Here is a 23146-nt window from a genome sequence, read left to right as displayed (position 1 = left end):
GCTTGGATCACCTTCATTTTGCTGGTCACACCAACCTGCACTGTCGAAGGGTTCTTGCAGCATTTGCTGGCTGGGGAGCTGACCCCCTGAATGTCAGTGGCAGAGGGAGCGGGGAGGCTCCCTCCTCTCCGTCTTGGAGCAGTGTTGACAAGGTTGGTCGGGGAATGTCAACACCTTCTCCCCTCTCACAACCTGTCCATGAGTTTTAAATATGGCAATCTGATCTGCCGCAGAATAAACTCAGCCCCAAATATGGGCATCAGCCAAGAACAGCTGATTACAGCAGCTCATTCCAAAGAGAGTCTTCAAATACAAGGCTCCAAGACCATCAGGGAGAGCAGGGAGTCCTGAGAGAGACACAATTCCTTTCCTTAAAGGTCTTGGAAGCCTGGTGGTTAGAAGCCTGCCTGGCTCAGTCCCTCTCACTCTGCCTCTCCGCACTGCTCCTCTCCCAGCCCAGCACAGGTCCGCTCCCTCGCCCGATCCACAGCCATGGAAGCCATCAAGAAGAAGATGCAGATGCTGAAGCTGGACAAGGAGAACGCCATCGACCGGGCTGAACAGGCAGAGGCCGACCAGAAGGCAGCAGAAGACAAGTTCAAACAGGTTGGCTGAGGTGGCTGGTGAGAGTGTTGTGGGGGTGGAGCTGGGAACATGCTGATGGGAATAGTGTGTGTGTGTGTGTGTGTGTGTGCTGATGCTGATGCTGTATCAATAGTGTGTGTGTGTGTGTGCAGTGGCGGAGTGGTTGCCAGGAGACAAAGGGGGCTCACTTCATCAGGGGCCTACTTGCCATCGGGCAAGCTGACACCCTGGCCACTCTGCCACTGTGTGTGTGTGTGTTGGGGCTGTGTAATAGTGTGTGAGGGCTGTGTAATATATGCTGGTGCTGTATAATGGTGTGTGTGTGTGGGCTGGGTTATGGTGTATGTTTGTGTTATATAATGGTGTGTGTGTGAGGGGGATTTCCAATGGTTATGTCTGGACTGTGTTATGGTGTGCATTTGGGATGTATAATGGTGTGTGTTGTCTGTGTAACGCTGCGTGCCCAGGCTGAATAATTGTGTGTGCCAGTGTTATTTAATGGTATTAGTTAGGGCTGCATAAGGAGTGTGTGTCCTCAACCAGAGGCAAGGCTGTGATGTAACTTTGGGATATGGGGTACAGTCTGGCCCCAGGGAGGGGGAGAGAGGGAGAGGGAAAGGGAGAGGGGGGGAGAGAGGGAGAGAGAGAGGGAGAGGGAGAGGGAAAGGGAGAGGGGGAGGGAGAGGGAGGGAGGGAGAGAGAGAGGGAGAGAGAGAGAGAGAGAAAAAGAGAGAGAGGAGAGAAAGAGAAAAGAGAGAGAGAGAGAGGGGGGGAGAGCGGGAGAGAGGGAGGGAGAGAGAGAGAGAGAGGAAGGGATAGGGAGAGAGAGGGAGAGGGCGGGAGGGTGGGAAAGGGAAGGAGAGGGAGGGAGAGGGGGGAGAGAGAGGGAGGGAGGGAGGGAGAGGGAGGGAGGGAGAGGGAGGGAGAGAGAGAGAGAGAGAGAGAGAGAGATAGATGGTGAGGGAGAGAGAGAAGGAGTAGGGGAGGGAGAGAGTATGTAACTGAGGGTCGCAGTCAAAATCCGCTATTTCCCACATTACAAAGGAAGATGCCATGAAAATCAAAGCTGCCGTGAAGGAGAGAGGGAGCGCAGGTCAACCAGTGCACGGATGTCCTGGAATAGGTGGGCCTGGGGTTTCTGTGGGGGTGAGGTGTCAGACCACCAGGGAGGATGTCTGATCTGTGAGCCAGTACTGGGTGTGCAGATCTCTCCTTCCCATTTATGGCAATCCTGTAAGGGGATCTTCCAGCCAGAAAGTCAGGCTTAAGGGCCTGTCCCACTGGCCGATTTTTTCGGTGACTGCCGGCATCATTGACTGACGTATCAGGTCACCGAAAAAGTAGCGGTGGGATACGGCGTGACGCGGCGTGATGACGTATTGACGTGCGGTGTTTTTTCAAGTGTCGCAACATTTTGTTTTGTCGCCGCTGGATTTTGGAATGTTCAAAATCTTTTGGCGACCCTGATATGACGCCGGCAGTCGCCCAAAAATGTTCGCCAAGTGGGACAGGCCCTTTACTGTCAGACCAGAGCAGGCACAATCCCACCCACCACGGGAATCTCTCCGCACACAGGAGTGAGCACGAGGAACATTAGTGTGGGCACACGGCACGGCTGTGTGGGTCCACCAAGTGTGTGTGAGACCCACCCACAGTTTCATCCCCTCACCAGACAGAGAGCTCCGTAAACTCACGGACCATCTGTGGACCTCATTCGCAGCAAGATTGTACTCACTAGCTCTGAGTGTGAACACACTGTGAGAGTGAGCTCACAGACTGAGGATCCGCTTACTGGCTGCATGCAATCTCAACAAGTGTGAGCGTGACTTCACCGGCCGTGAGTTTGAGCACACTAACTGTAGCGCAAAGTCAGGATATTCAATGTGAACTCACATGGGCTCACTGATTGCAAGAACGAACACACTAATAGACAGTGTGTTTACAGACTGAGAGTGCAAGCCCACTAATCATATGTGTAACCATGCCGACTATGAGTGTAAACTCAGCCAAGGAATACGAACATGAGTGTAAACTCACTGACCGAAGTGATGGGAATGGGAGCACGGAGGATACATGCTCCTCCATCCATGTATGTGGATGCATATGTGTCAGTTCATGGTATGTCCATGATCACGTGGATCGTGTGTGAAAACTCATGGACTCATGTTCAGAAAGTGTGAGCTCACGACTGGGCACGTGGACCACGCACGTGCTCTACAAGAGCCAGCACACTAAACCACAAGTGTGAACTCAAAAACTGTGGGTCTTGTCACACTGACAGCATGAACTAGGTTACCACAAAGCTGAGCTCACTGACCTGAGCGTAAACTTATTGGCCACAAGTGTGATCAAACGCTCTCTGTGTAAGAACTCAGTGAATGAGAGTGTGAGCACAAGATCTAGTGCAACAGAGTTGTATGGTGCACTGACGGTCCCTTTGACCCACGATGTCCATGCTGACCACGAAGTACCCACCCACACAAATCCCTTTTGCCTACACTTGACCCATGGCCTACTAGGCTTTGGTGATTCAAGTTCTCATCCAGATGTTAGTCAAATGCGATGGTTTCTGCCTACAACACCGTCTCAGGGAGTGTACTTCAGATTCCAACCACCCATTGGGTGAAAAAATCCTCCTTCGATCCTTCTAAACTTCTTCCCCCCACCCTAAACCTACACTCTTTAGTTTCAGACATCTCACACTATGGGGAATAGTTCCCCATCCTATCCATGCCCCTGATCATTTTGTCTAGTCCTATCAATTCCCCAACCCCCACCTCAATCCTCAGCCTCTCCTCTCCAGGGAACACAAAGCCAGCCTATCCTGTCCCTTCTTACAAGGAACACACAACAAACCCAACATCCTGGTGAATCTCCTCTTCCTGTGAAATGACATCCTCCCTATAGTTTGGTGGCCAGAACTTCACACAATATTCCAGCTGTGGACTACTCAGTGTTTGCTAAAAACCCACCCTAGCTCTCTCTGCTCTTAGATTCTACATTTCGAAGTGTCCTGATTATCTCCCTATGCTGCACCTTCAGAGGTCTTGGACCACTACACTAAGGTCCCTTTATTCTTCAATATTCCCACAGGCCTCACTCATTCCTCGTGGGTTAACTTGCACCAGCTGCACTGCAGGCTGACCAAGAGGTGAGGGCAAACACCTCTTGGTGAGTTTGCTAAGATGTGTGTTGCAGGTGAGGTGGGCAGATAGATTGCCCATCACGTGGGCATCAGTGTGGTTGTTGAACAGAGGGAGCTTGGTGTAGAAGGGTAGGATAAACACTGTGAATGGTAGGGGGGACAAAGGAACAGAGGGAACTCAGTGTACAAGGGTAGGGCACACACCATGAATGGAAGAGAGTATTGAGCAAGAGGGATTTCAGTATAACATGGTTGGACACACATTTTGAATTGGTAGAGAGTATTGAGGAACAGTGGGATCATGCTTACAAAGTATGGTGCATACACCGTGAATGGTAGGGAGTATTGAGGAGCAGAGGGGGTTCGGTGTACTTATCTGTAGCTGTGCACGAGGCCATGTGGCTTCTGGCAGTTAGGATTTCATTTGATGTGAAAACCGATGCAACCTGCAGTACACTTTGTGCCCTAGGATCAGGAGTCAGCCCAATCTCTTGGGCGACTTCCCAGTCCTGACCTTTCTAAGCCATGTTTCAGTTATCCCCACCATCATAAAACCACACAACTGTTTGTGCCTGCAACTCAACAGCTTTAGCTGTTGTTACTAAATATACGCCTTCTCCTTCTCCCACTCCGGTCTCATTCCTCATATTTACTTATGACCTTGGAGGCCAGTTGGCCCATCGGGTCTATGATGGCTCTCAGGGCAATGCCATCAGTTCCATCCCCTCAATTGTTTCATCTCCCCGTAACCTTTGACCCCCTTACCAATCAATAACCTATCAATTCCTGCTTTAAAAATACCCAAGTTATTGGCCTCCATAGTCATATGTGGCAATAAATTCACCACCGTCTAAAAAAATTCCTCCTCATCGCTATTCTAAAGGTACATCCTTTCATTCTGAGACTGTGCCCTTTGGTTCTAGACTCTCCCATTACTGGAAACATCCTTTCCACGTCCACTCTATAACCCTGTACTACACCATGTCTCACCCTTGGGCCCAATACTTCCAGTTGCTGGCACGTGACAGCAGGATTATTCCCGTGGTCCCCACCCCTCAGAATACTGCCTTGCCATCTCTTCCCTCCAGGAGATCCACCTCCACGACCTTGTTCCTACTCTTCCTCAGCTGTTGATACCACTGATGGGCTCACCCCTTCCTCCTCCCCTTTGATGAAAGCCTTGGCTCATCCAGTGACGTCCCTGACCCTGGCAGGTGGGCAGCACGCTCTGTCACACTCACACTGGTGGTACGGGTGAAGCCAGGCTGGCCCTGGCGACTGGCTGCTTGCTGACCGCTCGTTGCCTTTCCTCACTCTTCCTGTCACTGCTCTGGACACAGGCACATCCAGTCTCCTATGAAGCCTGGGTGACTGTGTGTGTGTAGGTGTGTGCATGTAGATGTGTATGAGTGTATGTGTACATGTAAGTGTGAAGGCGTATGTGTGTGTGATTGTTTATGTGAGTATGTGCTTTTGTTTATATGGGGGTCTGTGTTAGTGAATATGCCTGTGTGTTCTTGGCACATGTGTAAGTGCATGTTTTGTGTGTTTCTGCAAGTGCGTGCATTTTTGCATATGTGACTGTGTGTGCATGCGTGTGTGTACCTGTGTGTGGAAGGGTGCAGGGGAAGGAGGTTGTTAGGGATTTGGTCGATAGGTGGGGGTGCAGTGAAGGGTGGGAGAAGAGGGTAGAGTTTGCTGGGTATAAGGGAGTAGGTGGGTGCGCGTGAGGCAGTGAGGGGGCAGGTGGGGGGAGGTGGATGTTACAGAGCTGGTGCATAGGTAGGTGTGTGTGAAGCGGCGGGGATGGGGCAGTGGGTGTTAGCAAGCTGCGGTATACCTGCGATATAGGTATAATAATGGATGGGATTTATATAGCGCCTTTCTAATACTCAAGGCGCTTTACATCGCATTATTCATTCACTCCTGAGTCACACTCGGTGGTGGTGAGCTACTTCTGTAGCCACAGCTGCCCTGGGGCAGACTGACGGAAGCGTGGCTGCCATTCTGCGCCTACGGCCCCTCCGACCACCACCAATCACTCACACACATTCACACACATTCACACACAGGCAAAGGTGGGTGAAGTGTCTTGCCCAAGGACACAACGACAGTATGCACTCCAAGCGGGATTCGAACCGGCCACCTTCCGTTCGCCAGCCGAACACTTAGCCCATTGTGCCATCTGTCGTCCCGGAGCGTATGGAGAACCTACACGCTTTTCCCATAGGTGAAGCGGTGGAAGGGGGGTGGAGAGATGTGGGTGTGTAGGGAGCTGGGGAAAGGGGGTAGGTGAAGGTGTGTAGAGCCGGTGGGGAGAACATTGGAGGCCTTGTTGATCAATCACTCCGCTCTCTGGCATTTTCCACCAAGTGTTTTTGTGTGATCTTACTTTGCAATCTGACCCTTGATAGGAGATCATGTCAAGCAGTCAACTGCCTCCGTCCACAGGGTGACCCTTCATGAAACCCACCACCAGGGGTATCCACTTCCATAGGGACAGCCCAGCCCAGTCAGTAACTCCAGATGTGCACAGAGGTCCCTGACTGGGAGCTGGAGGCTGGCTTCAATTTGGCCAGCACTGCCAATGCGTTTGTCCATTTGCTGTACGTTATACTTCTCCCTGGATTTTCAGTTGCACTTATTTCATTCACTCTGTCTCCAAGTTGTGGGGATGGGAGTGTGGTCAAGAGGATGAGTGGAGACCAGTCTGCACTCTCCCGTCATTAGGTAGTTATTAGAGAGAATGACGATGATCGTAGACAAACCCAGAGGTGAGATTGCTGTCAATGCAGCCAAGGTTGCATCCAGTAACTCAGTCAGCATTCACTTAATCTGCCCCCGAGACCTTTGCTGCTATTTACCTGCACCGTGCAGTTCACTCAGTGTCGGCTGCCTGGTCAGATTACATCTGGTCGCTTTCTCCGAGCAGCTGACGGGGGCAGAGCCGTGTCTGCAGGAGGCCATAAAGGACTGGTCAATCATCCCGGAGAAACTGGGAAAGAGCCTCAGTGGAATATCATTCTTGGCATTCCACTGTGAATTCCTGATTCCAGGTCAATGGCTGAATGCTTTACAAAAACAATCAGGTCTTGTCTGGGCAAGAATTCATTTGTGAATCTGGGGAAAGGGTGTGGGGGGGGGGGGGGGTATGTGTGTGTGTGTGTGTGTGTGTGCATGTGTGTGTGTGTGTGCGTGTGTGTGTGTGTGTGTGTGTGTGTGCGTGTGTGTGTGCGTGTGTGTGTGTGTGCGTGTGTGCGTGTGTGTGTGCGTGTGTGTGTGTGTGCGTGTGTGTGTGTGTGTGTGTGTGTGTGTGTGTGTGTGTGTGCGTGTGTGTGTGTGTGTGTGTGTGTGTGTGTGTGTGTGTGTGTTTATGTGACTACGTTTGTGTGTGCATCTGTGTGTGGAAGGGTGGAGGGTGAATAGGGTGTTTGTGGGGGAGGGTAGGTGGGACTATGCAAGGCGATGGGGAGGAGGGCGAGGACCACATCCCTCAATGTCTCCGAATTTTACATAAAGTACTTTTGTGTGATCTTAGACAACGGCTTCTAATTCCTCGTCACCCCTAATTCACAACCCCCGCTGACCTGTCAATTTTTGAGGAGTTCTTTTCCCCAGAAAAACTCAGTCTTGAATGGACGTAACATTCTTTAAATTCAAGAATGGGTTTGAACAGGCCTGTGACTGAAACTGGGGACCATGAATACAAGGTGGTCTTTGAGAGTCCCAAAGTAAATACAGGAGATGACGGGGAGGTGTGCCTCACTAAAGCGGGGCTAACTCAAGCCTCCTGGTAGATGATAAGAGAGAAATTAAGCAGGTAATAAATAGGATGATAATGTGATAGATCGGATGCAGAGGAGTGGGAGGTATAAACGCACCAACAGTAACCAGCTGGCCTGTTTCTGGGTCGAAGGTTCCACATGCTGTACAGGGAAGACCTGGCACAGTAACTCTGATCGTCCGTGCTCCTGGCTGCAGCCCAGGCTCCACACACATGGACGGCTGCCACCTTGCAACTGAAGATGGTACCAAAGGCTTCCGATGCCATTAGTCAGACCCAAGGGGCTCCTGTCATTAGCCACGCATTAGTCAAGGCTCCATCTAATCCTCTCACATAAAATGCACATCATTGGATAGCTGAGGAATTAGCTGGGGGATCCAAGCGATTTAGACTTCTGCAGTTTAACAAAGTGTAATGGCACTAGCACTCAGCATGAAAAATACTCAGGCATAAGGAGGATAATGACTCCCCGGTGTGATTACAGCGTGAAATTTAATCAACGCGTTCAAATGATTTATATTTAGGACTGGGGCATTTCTGGATTTTATTTGGACCACTGTTTTCACAGCCAGGTTTAGAGATGCCAGCAATAACAAAGTAGTTCATTAAAAGCTGGATTTTAAAGTAGGTTTTATTTGAAGAGGTTTGGAGAAATGCAGGGGGAAAGCTGTGTGGGATGTGGACTCTGTACAGAGACAATAGTTTAGACAAGTAGGAGTCAGTAATTAGGTAATTAATATATCCCTCCATCTACTCTCCCATTAACGACCTCCCTGGATCTTGCCAACCCCTCTCCCTCACCATCACATGTACAGCCACATTTTCCCTGACCCTCTCCCTGCCCGACCACCTCCCCTACATTTATATGCACCCATAACCTTCCATGATTATTTCCCCCCCGACCCTACCCCAACTCTTCGCAATCATCTACTCCTTTGATCTTCCCTTTCTCCCCTTGAATGTGTCCTCCACTCCCCTCTTCTAATCAACCCTGCCCCAGATCTCTCCGATAACTGTTTCACCCCATGTCCAATCTCTCTCTCCCCTCGACTCTTCCCACCCCATGTCCAATCTCTCTCTCCCCTCTTTCTCAACTCATTCCTGACTGTCTACCTCCATGACTCTCCTCCTTCAATTGTCTCCTCTCTCTCTGTCCCTCCTTGGTTATAGTCAAACAGCACAGAAACAGGCTCTTCAGCCCAACTTGCCCATGCCGACCAAGATTCCCCATCTACACTACACTAACCCCACCTGCCTGTGTTTGACCCTAATCCCTCTAAACATTTCCAATCCACGTACCTGTCCAAATGTCTCTACTTTCATCTCCGTCATGCTCCATCCCATCCCACCCCTCGACTGTCATGCCCATTGCCTACCACTACCCCCCTCATCCGTGACCTTTGACCATCCCACAAGACCACTAACCCCCAGTTCATCTCCGTTATCCATCCTCCAGTGCATTTTTTCCATTAACTGCACCCTCTTAGACCCTCTTCCCCAACACTCTCCCCCCAACTCTCTCCCTATTTGCCACCATCTCCTCACCCACATGCCATCAGCTCCCTCTCCACAATGACCATCTCCTCTCCAGACTTCTCTTAGTCATCCCTTCTCAGTTCTCTTCTCAACTATTTTACTCCCATTGCCTCTTCCCTGGAATGTCTCCCCTGTTTCCCCCTGACTATTTCTCCATTAGAACCACCAGATGCTGGTTAATATACGAAAGACCACAAAGTGCTGAAATAACTCAGTAGGTCAGGCAATATCTCTGGAGAAAATGGATGTGCAATGTTTCGGGTCGAGACCTTTCAGGCAGCCAACTAACAAAACTCAAGTAATTGCCACGAAACCATTCAACCATTGCATTCATTACATTCTGGCTTCCGGCACTCCCTGCCTTTCCCATTCAGACAATATTCCATTTGAGTGCATGAGTGCCTCCTTTTCAATATATTCTTTATGCAGAAACTATCAAATTCTCTTTGGAACTTTACACAAATAAGATTCATTTAAATCAGTATCAATTTGGAAGCATGTCAACAACTTCCTGTTAAAACCCTGCGATGGGATTGAGAATGATTTGTGATTTCCGCAATAACAACAATATAACTCTATCTCCACTTATGTTTTATTGTGTTTGATTTATTTTTAGTTTAATTTTTTATCCAGGAATTTTATCCACTATATTATCTTACAATAGTGAGAAGCCAATTAGGAAATCTGCCATTTCTTGAATTCCGGTGATAATTAATTCATGCCCTAAGAATAGTATACAGGAGCGATGGAATACAGTGTATATTGTAGTGGGATAGAGTTAATACTATGTATACTGTCGGGGGATAGTATTAATACAGTATATACTGTTCTGCGATAGTCTTATTACAATGTATACCATAATTGGATAGTGTTAATATAGTGTCTAATGTACTCGGGTAGCATTACTACAGTGTGTACCATCGTAGGATGGTGTTAATAAAATCTATTGTAGTGAGGCATCATTACAGTGTGTACTATTGTGGGATGGACTTAATACAGTCTATTGTAGCGGGATAGTATTAATACAGTGTGTACTATCGTAGGATGCTTTTAATACAAAGTATATTTTAGTGGGATATTGCTAATACAATGGTTTTTTTATTTTATAGTTGGGCTGCAAACAAAATCTGTTTGTTTAACAAATCAAACTGAAATAAGAATTGAAAATAAAACCAATAATTATGCTTATAGCTTTGATGGTCTCAGCATTCATTGGAAGCAGGGGGATATAAATGTGCGACTGAAAGAATGGATTGGTGTTGGTTTATTATGTGAGGCTGTGATTTGTGGGTGAGCAGTGACCAGAATGTTTATGCCCTTTCCCCTGGACAGGTTGAGGAGGAGCTGGTGGGCCAGCAGAAGAAAATGAAAAGCACGGAGGATGAACTAGACAAACTGTCCGAGGGACTCAGAAGCGCCCAGGAGAAGCTGGACATGTCCGAGAAGACAGCTTCCGACGTGAGTGTTTGCAACAGTCACTTCCCTAATACCCAACATAAGAAGAAAAGTGGTGAATCTAATATCAAGGCATCACGTTATATAGATTAAAGGCACAGTGCTCTCCTGGATTAAGTACTTTGAAGTAACTCTCCCTGTAAAGTAGTAACACTCCCTATAACAGCGTGGAAATCAACAAATTAAACAAAAACATTTTTTTTAAAGAATAATTTGCCAATGCTGGAAATCTGCAATAAAAACAAATTCTGGAAATACTCAGCAGGTCAGGCAGCATCTGAGAAAAAGAGTTAACGTTTGAGATTGGACGTTAAATGTTTTTCTGTCTCCACTGAATGTTTCTAACATTTTCTGATTTCACTCGTGATCAGGTGGCTTGAAACCGAAATCCAACCTCAAATGGAGGGAAGTGTTCAGATTTGGGATCTACACTTCAGCAAAAATGTGGTTGAAGGACAGAGTGCAGAAGAAGTTTATCTAATGAGGTGAACGTTCAGTGTTGTTTATCATGAAAAGCTGGAGTTTTCTCTATTGCAGAGACGGGAGATAGCTGAGGTATTCAACATTATGGAATGGTTGGAAAGGAAAATTGGAGAGAACCTATTACCAGTGATAGGAGGACATAGTTACTCAGAACAAAGAACAAATAGTGCATTACATCTACAAAGCATTTTTCACATGACAAAGTATATCACGGCATTTCATGGGAATGTTATCAAACAAGTTGTGTCATGACACAATATTAGGGCAGATGCCTAAAAACATAGTCAGATGCTTTGATTTTAAGAAACCAGTAAATAAGTGAGAAGTAGAGAGATTGGGGAGAAATTCATGAACTGGGAGCCTTGGAAGCCTAATCACCTGATGGCACAGTTACATTCAGGGGCGACCAAGAACTAGAATCTCGATCTACTCACTCACCCAGGTGCTGTAGGGTCTCCAGAGGCTACCTCCACCAACACCACAACCTGTAACCACTGCAGCCCTGATGTTTGTCTCCTCCTGCAGCCGTCCCTCTGCTTCCGGGCAGTGAGGTTGCCCTGTCACGCTATCCAAACAGTTTGAGGCAGAGGCCCGAGTGGTGAATTGGGCATTACTTAGTTTTGGATCATCCTATAAACTGGAATCATTTATTTCAACACGACCTGGTCCTTGTGCAGTAGCTGGCAGTGAGTTGGAATCAGCAAGTTCATTGGAATGCATCCCCTTCAGATGTGAGGAGGAACGGTGTTGCTGAAGAGAAGGAGCTTTATAGAAATGGATGAGCGTGTGAATTAGCAGCGCATCGTTAAGTGGCAATTGTAAATTAAGTGTAAATTTTACAAGCCAGGTTGTAGTGGACCAGGAGCCAATATTGTTCAACAAATGCTGGTGTGGTGCCTGATCTGAAGTGGTATTGGATAGGATATGGGCAGTGGATGTTTGATTTGATTTGATTGATTTAATTTATTGTCATTGTCTTCAATGAAGAGACACCAAAATTATTTTTCCCTTACAGCCATACAAAAGTCAGCCGTGATGTATACAGTTCATAGGTTGGATATCCAGAAAATACAACTTTGGATAGTTCAACTTGAAGGTTGCAAAAAAACTTTGATGTAGGTTTCAGAGCAGTTGTGCAGAGACAGGTAATGTACGAGGGGTGAGAGCTGGTGGCGTTTATGAAATGAGGCAGGAAGATCTGACCTTCCCAAGGTTTGACAATATCTCATCTGCACCTCACTCAGCTAGGTGTCCACTGCCAGAGTGAACAGGTGTTTCTCAAGGCCTTCATATGTAAGACTTCTTGAGGAACATAGAACACAGTACAGGAATATGCCCTTCAGCTTTGAATATTCATGCCAAACACAATGCCAAGTGTATGGTTCAGTAGAAAAACAGTTGCAATGAGGGTTCAAGACATCCAGCACACAAGTTCCAGGTACTGTCGGTAATTTAATGGCTCCCATGGTAGATCACTGCATTGTAAGTGACGTGTTCAGGCTCTAACTCGTGATAATACTGCAGCAGTAACTCAATCTACCTGCAGTTATAGGGGAGCAGGTGGGATAAGTTAGACTGAATGCTTCAGAAGTAGGGTCAGGTCAGGAACAGTAACTGGTTTAATTGCTTAGGGAAGGGAATACAATCAACCAAGTGCAGAACAGTCAAGCATGCCACTGCTGAAATCCTCTCCTCACATTGTCTGACCGACTCACTGGTCTTAGGCCACTTTTATCAGTACTTGGCTGTTAATGTTAGACATCCTTCACAGGTATCTACCTATCACTTGCCAGGCCCCAGTTCTCTTCCAGCTTTCTCCCCATCATCAGTCTGAAGAGTTCTGGCTGGAAAATTCACCTATCTATGTTCTCGAGAGATGCGGCCTGGCCCGCATCACTATATCAGTATTTTGTATCTTTTTCTGTAAACCAGCAAAATGTACTTCCCTACATTTCTGATGAAAGATTATTACTTTGTGTCTTTCTCCACAGACGATGCATGACCTGTTCCCGAGTGCTTAAAATGATGTGTTCCCAGCACTTTCCGTTTTATTTCAGATTTCCAGCATTTTAATTTATTTTTTTGGTTCATCATCACGACGGGGATATGTTTCGTTTTAAATGACTGTTTTGGCAATGTATTCCCTTCCAGACAGTGATCCGTGGGCACCAGAAGCTGTATGTAAACGGGAGAATGGAGAGGAATTTTCTTTCCATTCCGGAACTGAGGAAAGAGAGGCTGACAAACGCGGGGTAATGAGTTTTTCCACGGTAGAGATTTCCTCTCGGTCTGAGCTTGGGCCAGATGTGCAGGCTGGGCGGATCCCGCCTCACCTTTAGCCGGTGGGAGGACTCTGTCCCGCCTTTTTTTACACCACTCATTCCCAAATAAGGCGAAAAGTTCCATATTCCAGGATGGGACCCCCCCCTGCTGACGTCAGTGGGCAGGAGGGAGGGGTCCCGGGGCCGCCCTTGCCCACTGATTGGTGCACGTATCCCGGGACAGCGCGGCATCCCGCCCACCTTCGCCCCGCTGCCTCTCCCCGCACAATCGCCGGGCCGCTCGAACTTGTATCATGGCCGGAGCTACCTCGCTCGACTCGGTGCGGAGGAAGATCCAGACCCTGCAGCAGCAGGCGGACGAGGCGGAGGGCCGGGCCGAGGGGCTGCAGCGGGAGTTGGACACGGAGCGCCAGCTGCGGGAGCAAGTTAGTGAGAGCGGAGACGGCGGGCGGGGGGACCCGGGGAGGGCGCGGCGCTGGCGCCAGCGATGCTTCGAAGCTCACGGAGCAGGGCGGTGGCCGGCACAGGCTTCCCGGGGTCCTGGTGCTGATACAGAGGGAGGGGATGGACAGGAAGCGAGGCTCCTCTCCCTAGGGTGGGAGAGGAATGGGGGCAGGGAGCGAGGCTTTTTTTTTCCTTGTCCGGAGGCAAAATGTGAGTAGAGAGTGAGACTCCTCTCCCTGGGATGGAGACAGGGGGCAAAGGATCTCCCCCCCCGGAGAGATGGAGTGGGGGTAGGGAGTGAGACTCCTCTCCCTGGGAAGGAGACAGGGGGCAAAGGATCTCCCCCCCCCCCCCCCCCCCGGAGAGATGGAGTGGGGGTAGGGAGTGAGGCTCCCCTCTCCCTTCCCTGGAGGGGCGGGATGGGAACATGTTTCTATAGGGGTGGAGGAGGAGAGTCTGCCCCCCACCCCCCACCAGAGGGGTGGTATCCCTGGGACGAGTGGTATGGGGGCAAGGATACAAAGCTCCCTTCCCCCCCGGAAGGGCGAGATGGGGACAGGGAGCGAGTGCTTTGATGAACTGCTGAAACTAAAAGGCTGAAACGAAGTTAGAAGTTAGATTGGAAGTATGAATCGGCCAGTCTTGTCCTATACCGTCCAGTCAGACTAAGGTTTCAACACTTATCCACTCTGTCAGGATCTAAAGTTGCAGAGGGAATGGATGGATAGCAAACTTTCAAACAAAGTTGAGATGGGGTGGGTAAGGTACCAGACTGTCCCAGGTTAGTGGGAGTAATCGCCTCGAAACCACTTGCATTGCGAGCTTTCATGTGAGTTGGAAGTACAATGTCAAATTTTATGGCCTGCACAACCTGGGGATTATAACAAAAGAACAATTTGCAAACAGCAAGAAAGAGGTCTGTTATCAAAGGATCAATTTTCAGACGAGTGAATGTGAAGTGATTCACCTTGCTGTGAATACCACAACAAGCCGCTGCTTAGAGCAGAGTGTGAATGTGGTGATGTGGTATATCCAAATAGGCCATTAAAGGAGCGAAGATATACTATTTGTAAACAAAAGGACACAACGTATTGTCGTATCTCAGCAGGTTAGGCAGTATCCCAGGCAATCAGTCTGAAGAAGGATCTCTACCTAAAACATCACCTATCCACGTTCTCCAGGGATGCTGCCTGACCCGCTGAGTTACTCCAGCACTTTGTGTTTTGTGTATCAGCCAGCATCTGTAGTTTTTTGTTTCTACAATTCCTATTTGTAGTATGTTACATTGAGCTTTGAATGGGTCTAGTGTGATGTGCAGGGCGGAGCTGCAACTCCATTGTAGTGGCAAAGCTGAATAATGGGTGCAAGAACACAAGGTATCCATTGCTGCAATTCCTTCATGCAGATCTTCTTCTTTCGTGTCCATCATCTTATGTTTCAAAGGTTCGGCCAGGCTCTTGCACAGTGGGCAGCCTTCTCGTTTGCCACGGCTAGATCTTCCAGGCAGCATTGTTCACCAAGAAGTGGGCATCTTAGTAGGTGTGGCATGGATTATACAGATGTTCCACATCCAGATGTGCGAAGGCTGTAGGGTGGGCTGTCTGATCGGGGACATTTTGAAAGGAGTGGAAAATTCCACTTGTGGAGCTGAAAGGCGGCCGTCTTAAGTATGAGTCACCAATGTAAGGCGATCAGGAGAATGGTTCACAGTGGTTACAATGTTTAACTCACCACTTTAAGAGGTTGATACATGTATCCTGGATAATTTGCACACAGTTTGATCAATGTCATTGAGATAGGAGTTGGTGAAACCGTGTGAGGAGAATGGTCCACAAGCAATAGGGTAGACCAGCTGGCGAGAATTAATTGCTGGGTACAGACCAGTGAGAAACCTTCATGGAAAAATTTGACCTGAGTTTGCTGGGGTTTTCAACACTTTGACTGGAACCCCAGCAATTTTGTGATCTGAATATTCAATGTCCTGAATATGCTGTTTGAACACTGTTGGTCATTGCACTTGGAAATAATAACCTCCATTTTTAATAACCGTGTGTCGTGGAGGAAGTTGCCAGGTGGCAAAGCAGGTGTGTGGTTTTTCTGTCTGCATTCCTTCCTGGTGGTTTGGAGCCAGCCCTGTTCCGGCTCACTCAAATGACCCTGCGTCCAAGGTGCTGGCACAGAACCGAGGCCGCAAGTTTCTTGAAGTGTGTTGGGAAGTCATTTTGGGAAAATTGCCCATCTCAACAAGTGGAAGTTGGGGACTGGCAACCAAGGGCTCGGGTGCTGGGGCAGTTGGTTAAGGGGAAGATGATGTGACTGGTCTGATGTCCTTTGCATCTGTTCAGTAGCACTGCAGACTAGAGCGGATTGAGCCAAGTTGGGGGTATTGACTTTGAGCTGGGGCAGATGGTGGGTAACTATTGTAGACTGACCTTGGAGAAGAGCACATGGGGTTGGATGAGGGATGCTTAATAGTTGCAAATTGATGACAATTTAAGTATTTTTGTGAAAGAATATTTCTACTTCAGAGAGGACAACATCTGACCATCCATCCCCAGTCTTTAGTGCTGGCCATTTTCGTTTCAAGTCCATGAATAAATGCAGTAAGGAGGGCAACTCTCAATCTGGTGGAACTTTAAACTTTGATGGATTGGCGCCTCAGTCGGGTGTGGAATGAATATTCTACATCAGTTTTCAAAGCCGAGCAAGGCAGCGCAGCCCAGCATTTCTCATTAATCATGGGATCTTGCTGTGCATATGTGACTGGAAGTAAAACTCAGAATCTTTGGTTCTATGAACTTCCTAAGATGGCGAAAAGCAAGTATCCGCATTTCTTTTCACTGCTCTGGACTGTGCTGGGGTCTGAATGGCCCAAGTGAGGCTGTGCACTGTGATTGCAGCGCATTAGGAGGGGATGTGTTGAACTCTGCCCCTATGGTATGTAAACTGAATTCAGGCCAAAGCAGATGGAATGATGTAATTGATGGCTATCTCCCCTTGTATCTGCCCTGTTTGATAGAGCTTTCTCCATTCAGGATTTCCACTGTATTCCAGTGTGGGATCCACTGCACAGAACCCCCAATGTGTGACAATGCCGTGCTTCATAGAAGACTATTCGGTTGTATTGGTTTTTTTTATATCAATGTCAAACTTTTATTCATGATTATAATTAGCACATACGTTTATTATTTTATCTCACTTCCTGAGCTTGAGATACCATGTAAATTCAGTATTTCAATAAAAATTGCACAGTAATAGTTTTCAGGCAAGATCAATGCAATTTTCTGATGACTGCCCACTGCCAACCCTCAACTGATGAGTCAGCGTCCTCCATGTTGAAGAAACAGTAGCATGGATGTTGGGTGGGGCCTTTATTGCCCATCAGCAAAAGTGTTTGGGTGCACCAGAACTGACAGAGTCATGCGCAAAGTGTTGGAAGGAACTGCAGATGCTGGTTTACACCGACGATGGACAAAATACTGGAGTAATTCAGCGGGACAGGCAACATCTATGGAGAGTGGAATGGGTGATGTTTCGGGTTGAGACCCGTCTTCAGAATGAAACGTCACCCATTCTTTCTCTGTAGAGATGTTGTCTGTCCTGCTGAATTACTCCAGCATTTTGTGTCTTATCTGATCGAATCCAGGCTGGGTCTGAGGCAGATAGCATATGAATCAGTGTGCAGGATGAAAAAACTTGCCCTCATCCTCACCAGTCCAGCTGTGGCTGCTGCATTGGTAGACATGACCACCACCCAGTCCTTGTGGGAACAAAGTCCCATCTCCACACTGTGAGAACCCTCCATGTGTTAAATGGGGCCAGCTCATAACAGGCACTGGGAACCATCAGGTACAGTGTAAAAGTACACCATCGTAACCTGTACCTCACTCTGCTATTACTAATGAAGCCCAGGGGATCAATCCTGGCTCAATGAACGTAGAGGAGCATGATAAGAACAATAACCAGTTGGCTTAAAATGATGGAGTAACTGAGGGCTGCAGCTTGTTGTAGACAATGCGCAATATCAAACCAGTGGGTCTGTTGGAAACTCTGCAGTCCTGCCACATCTGGTCAGTGGACAATCAAACAGCTCGTGTAGGGAGGGGGGCTCCAGCGGCCCCACTCCCCGTCCTCAACAGTAGTGGGACCAAGAATGTGAGTGCCAAAAATGGCAAGTGGGTGGTCCAGCTCAACTGGCTCCTGAGATCCCCATCATGTCAAAAGCTAATCTCCAACTAATTCAGTTCACTCCTTGTGATACTGTGAAGTTACTGGACACTGGACTGTCTTGCTTGGGTGTCTCTAGTTTACATTTTTGTTGAGTTTAGAGATACATTGTGGAAACAGGCCCTTTGGCCCATCGACTGGCAATCGCCTGTATGCTAGCTCTACACTCTAGGAGCAATTATACAGAATCCAATTCACCTACAAAGCAGCACATCTCTAGAGCACTCAATGTATGGATGCCCTGGAAGTGTTTAAGCACCCTTTTGTTTACCTGGCCCTCTGAATTCCAGTCTGGAACCTATTCCAGCTGTTGTTTGGCTATGTTGTGCCCAACTACCAGTTCCTTGCTTCTGGGACCAGAGGACCATTCCTTGCTTCTGGGACCAGAGGACCATTATTTGACAGCTTCTGGAATGCGGCAGAACCAGTCGAAGCAATTGCCAAGAGCTCCCTGCGGTCCAACTAGTAGTAGTAGTAGTAGTGGCAGCTTTTCCCATTGTGGTTCACATGGAGGTTGACTGCTCTCCCAAGCTTCCACGCCCATTTGGAGCTTTTCCTGCCCTAAACAATAACACTTCCTGCCCAGCCCAGCGCCTGAGGTCGAAGTGTGTGGGGATGGGAGTATCCTGCGATAACATTGACACATCGTAGCATGTGTGTTGAGCGAGAGCTTGAACATGTCGAAATCCTGCCAGCACCCCTCGCACACCCCAGAATGAAATGAGAAAAATGGCTCCCCTTGCTGAACCGCTGCATTGTTTGATAAATCTATTACATCAGAAGGCAGCGGGAATGAGTAATTCGCCAGCTGTTGAGGTTATCCAGCATGTTCTGGATGAGGAAGAGGTTTGAGCAGGCATCCTGTTGCTTATCTATATTTAGTGTTTTAACTTCACTTAGCTTGGAGGCTGTTGGGGGAAGGGTTGCTGCAAAGTAACCAGTGTCTGCAGTGTGACCAGACACTATTAGTGCCCCTTGTGCACAGTGTGTTTAGCGATACAGTGCAGAAATGAGCCCTTCAGCCCACTGAGTCCACACCGATCAGCGATCGCCCCGTACATTCGCACTATCCCACACACAATGGAAATATTTTCTTTTACAATTACCAAATTACTGAAACAAATGAACCTACAGACCTGTACGTCTTTGGAGTGTGGGAGGAAACCCGAGCACCCGAGAAAACCCACGCAGTCACAAGGAGAACATACAAACTCTGTACATAGAGCACCCGTAGTCAGGATCCATCCCGGGTCTCTGGTGCTGTGAGGAAGCAACTCTACTCTCCAGAATTCCTGTGGACACTAGGTGCTCCCTTTCCAGGGATACGCGGGCACCGACATGGGCCAGAAAGAGAGACAGGCAGTCGACTCGGGCAGAACCCTTGACTTCCTGTACCCATGAATGGCTGTCTTCTCTCCAGAGATGCTGCCTGTCCTGCTGAGTTACTCTAGCATTTTGTGTCTACCTAATGGCAATCTTGACCGAGCTGTTGAGCAAATTGTATGGTCTTTTGCACCCGCGAGAATTTGAATGAAGGTGCACCCTGCAGTGAGAACCCTCAGCACCACCAGCCATTTGGAGTAATTGGCTCGCTAGTCTCACTGGGAACCGCTGGCACTGATGGAAATTTCCTTCCTCTACCCCTGCCTTCGGGTACTCAAACAGTGGTTGTCAGCCTGTCTTGTGTGCAGTGACCAGGCATTCTCCGAGTGTGCATTGAACAGACACTGACGGCTCTCCGTGTGTGTAGTGACCAGACACCTGGCAGAGTTGTGAAACAGTGGCTTTGGGGTTGCGACAAACATGAGCTCACCGTGAAGCTGCTGGCCAGGCCTGTCTCCCCTGAGGACTGGTGCTGTTGCTCATCTAATGCAAACGCCAACCCCATTGGTTCTGCATGAGCTGATGCTAAGTGCCCACATCCACGGGCTGAAGCAGACATCAGGCCTGCTGTGCCAACCAGGTTAGTTACTTGTCGACAGTGACCAAAGTGGTCGTTCAGCGTATAATGTAAAACAAATGTTGCTTTATACCAAGGATAGACACAAAGTGTTGGAGTAACTCAGTGGGTTGGGCTGCATCTCTGGAGAAAATGTATAGGTGACGTTTTGGGTTGGGACCGTTCTTCAGAATGATAGGGGATGTTTCGGGTCGGGGCCCTTCTTCGGACCAATTCTGAAATAGGGTCCTGTCCGAAATGTTACCGATCCATTTTCTTAAATGCTGCCTGACCCGCTGAGTTACTCCAGCACTTTGTGCCTTGTCTTGGATCATTGGGTACTTGGCAGTGATCAAAGTGGTAATTTAGGGTGCCTGCCGATGGTGACTGAAGTGGTCTTTCAGGTACTTGTTGTCAGCAACCCTTCCAGCAGCTGCTGCCTTCGCAGGTGATGGTTTGATTCTCAGTCCTGACCTAGGGGGACATCAAGTCACGGGGGATTGATATGATTGTGTGATCTGTCTGTGGCTTGTGATCTTGACACCTTTCAGCGTGTGCTGGTGACGAGTTGCCTACCAGCTCGACATGCCTGTTTCTTTGTCAAGCCGGGTGCTCCTCAGTCAGTTCTCATGGTCGGTTGTTCTGTTAGAGCAGAGCTTACAGCCAGCTGTTTTTTGGCAGTAAGTTGCAATCATTGGCAAGGTCAGATATGCGCCAGGGACTGTGTGGGCTTTGTCTCCTGGGAGTGAGGCAACCATTACCTGTTGCAGACCAGTGTCATAGCGAGTTGCCTATGAGTAAGACATTGCCCTTGGGGCATTGCCGGTGTCCAGGTGTTTCCATGATTCCTTACACAAGCATGCCAGCTCATGGAGCAATCCCATTCCCCACTAATTTTACTTGTAACCTGTCCTCTCACATGTTGCCAATAACTTCCCCCCAATCTTCTACTAATCATCATCAGTAAGGGTAATTTGCATTGGCCAGTTAACCTGCTAGCCTTTCATGTGTGTGGAAACTGGAGGAAACTCATGCAGAATCCATTCAAACTCTGGAGGACAAGAATTAAGTGGGGTTGTAGGATCTGAGGCAGTGGCATTACGTTCCCTATGCTACCACTGCGCTACCAGTAACTGCACCTGACCAGGGATGTGCTCAGAACCATTAAACCATTAACTTCACCGGCTGAGCTATCGGGAGTCGGAAATTCGAACGGCCCCATGTCCTGTTTGTTGCAGCCACTGTGCTGTGCACTCCCATGACTTCTTCTTCTTGCGTATGGTGTGCTCAGCCTAAAGTTGTAAGACAACTTGTTCTGTTTGATCTCCTCTTTGTGCATGCCAGGTTGATTGCATCCCTTGAAACAGGGTGGACCACGTGAAGGTTACAATCTCCCACCCCTCCCATCACTGTTGCAGCAGGGACAGTGGCTGTGGTTTCAGAAGGGCAGTGGGTTAGTCCTTGGCTTGTGGTGTCTGTGGGAGAGCAAATGGCTTAAAGCAAATATTAACAGAGGCACTGTTTTCATTGAATTCTCCAATTTTAGGTAACTACCAATACCCCCTTTTCCTGTATTCCACCGGGACTTGGACTTTTTTCTCCCCTCCCCCATCACCTGCATTCCTTCCTCTAGCTTCACGATTTGCAACTCTTCAAACCTTTTGGCTCAGACCTTCTGACTTTTCATCTGTAGCTTCTGTCCAACCATTTGCCTATCACCCCACCCTCCCCTCACCTGTACCACCTGCAGGCCTTGTCCTACTCGTCTCTCACAGCTTTCATCTTTCCCCACCCTCCACCACCAGACTGAAGGGTCCTGACCCAAAACGTCACCTGTGTATGTTCTTCAGAAATGCTTCCTGTCCCGTTGAGTTACTCCAGCACTTTGTCTTTTGTAAACCAGTGTCTGCAGTTCCTCGTTACCACTGTTTTAAACATGCTCTTCCACCATGAGACATCTGCAGGGGAAGTTACTGAGCCATTTGGGTGGAGTATCGCACTCTGGTCAGTCTTTGCTTCAACTCCATTCATTTATCTTGGCTCTTTGTTCCTCCACACATGAAAGGTCAGTCTCCTGCTTTGTAGACATTGGCCAAGGTTTCCAGTCCCTTGTTCCACGTGTGGTAGAGGACTTCCTGAAATGTCCATGAACGGGTATTTCAATCGATTGTCCTTGCTTTATTTCCCAATGCTAAGGCGTAGAAGCAGGAAATACTAAGCTTTCCTGGCAGGAACAAACGGGTTTGATAGAGAGACATGAGACTGACGTTGCTGGAATCATGACCAAAATACAGCATGTATGGTGGCATCTGTGAAGTGAATGGAGAGTCATGTTTCAGGTTGGGACCCTTTAAGACTGGAGTAGAGCAGAGATAGCTGATAGCATGAGGTATGGATCAAGGTCGGGCAAGTGGTATGAATATTGATTTCTCCAACTTCAAGTAATCCCTGCATTCCCTCTCTCTCCAAGAAGGAATCCCTTTGAAGGAATAAAATGTAGGATGGGGAATGATGGTGGTTAGATGGGAACATGGAGGGTGTGAAATAGGAGATTTAGAGGGGATAGAGATGGGTGATGAGCAGAAGGAGGGAGGGAAAAGAAACTGGGTGCAAGGTGTTTGTTGGAACTAGTATGTCTACTGCTAGCATGAGAAAGTGAGACGTGTAGCAAGAGGAGAGTCAGGCATCTACCAACTGGAGAAATATTAAGATGTCCACCACCCATGACTTATTTGCCGTCATCTATTCCACACTGACACCATCATTGTGTATTCAGGTAAATGTGTTCTGATAATGTCAACCAAGTTGATGTTGCTGTACCCAGAACGGGCAAATCGAGAGCACTGCCCAGCCCTGAAGTAACGTGAACTTTGGAAGCACTTCTGCACTGAGGGAGTAGCCAGTTCATGGATGTGGTGATTGGGAACTGGGTTAGTTACCATGTGCACTGACTGGTCTGAGTTTTTTTTTTATGCAGGTTCTTCCCTAATCCTGTATTTGTACACTGTAGACGGCTTGATTGTAATCATGTATAGCCTTTCCACTGACTGGATAGCAACGCAACAAAAAAAGCTCTTTGCTGTACCTTGGTATACATGACCGTCAACTAAACACCTTTACACCTTTTGAAGCATTTGACAATGTGCTTTGTGCCCAGCCCTGAGTGGTGTGCTGTAGTTGTGGTCAGTGATATTTTTCCTGTCATAGGGGAAGATGAGGCTCTAAAATGAGAGGGATCATGCATGACTTTGTTCCCCATGTCCTTG

General features: G+C 48.2%; 1 protein-coding gene across 4 annotated transcripts in view; it reads left to right on the top strand.

The window, feature by feature from the left end:
• The first annotated feature begins 320 nt into the window (after window positions 1–320).
• tpm4 (tropomyosin 4) overlaps window positions 321–23146 on the top strand; it is a 52768-nt gene continuing 29942 nt past the window's right edge. For 2 of the 4 annotated variants that reach the window (XM_033046752.1, XM_033046750.1), the window contains exons 1-2: window positions 321–606; window positions 10383–10508. In XM_033046752.1, coding sequence (XP_032902643.1) covers window positions 493–606; window positions 10383–10508 — 240 coding nt within the window. In that variant the 5' untranslated portion in view covers window positions 321–492. Of the gene's footprint in view, window positions 607–10382; window positions 10509–13493; window positions 13696–23146 lie in introns of those variants that run through there. The other 2 variants (XM_033046754.1, XM_033046753.1) reach the window with 2 other exon arrangements.

This window comes from Amblyraja radiata, chromosome 29, assembly GCF_010909765.2.
Source record: "Amblyraja radiata isolate CabotCenter1 chromosome 29, sAmbRad1.1.pri, whole genome shotgun sequence".
NCBI lineage: Eukaryota > Metazoa > Chordata > Chondrichthyes > Rajiformes > Rajidae > Amblyraja > Amblyraja radiata.
The sequence above is the reverse complement of the archived record's forward strand: the minus strand, read 5'-3'. Positions and strand labels throughout refer to the sequence as shown.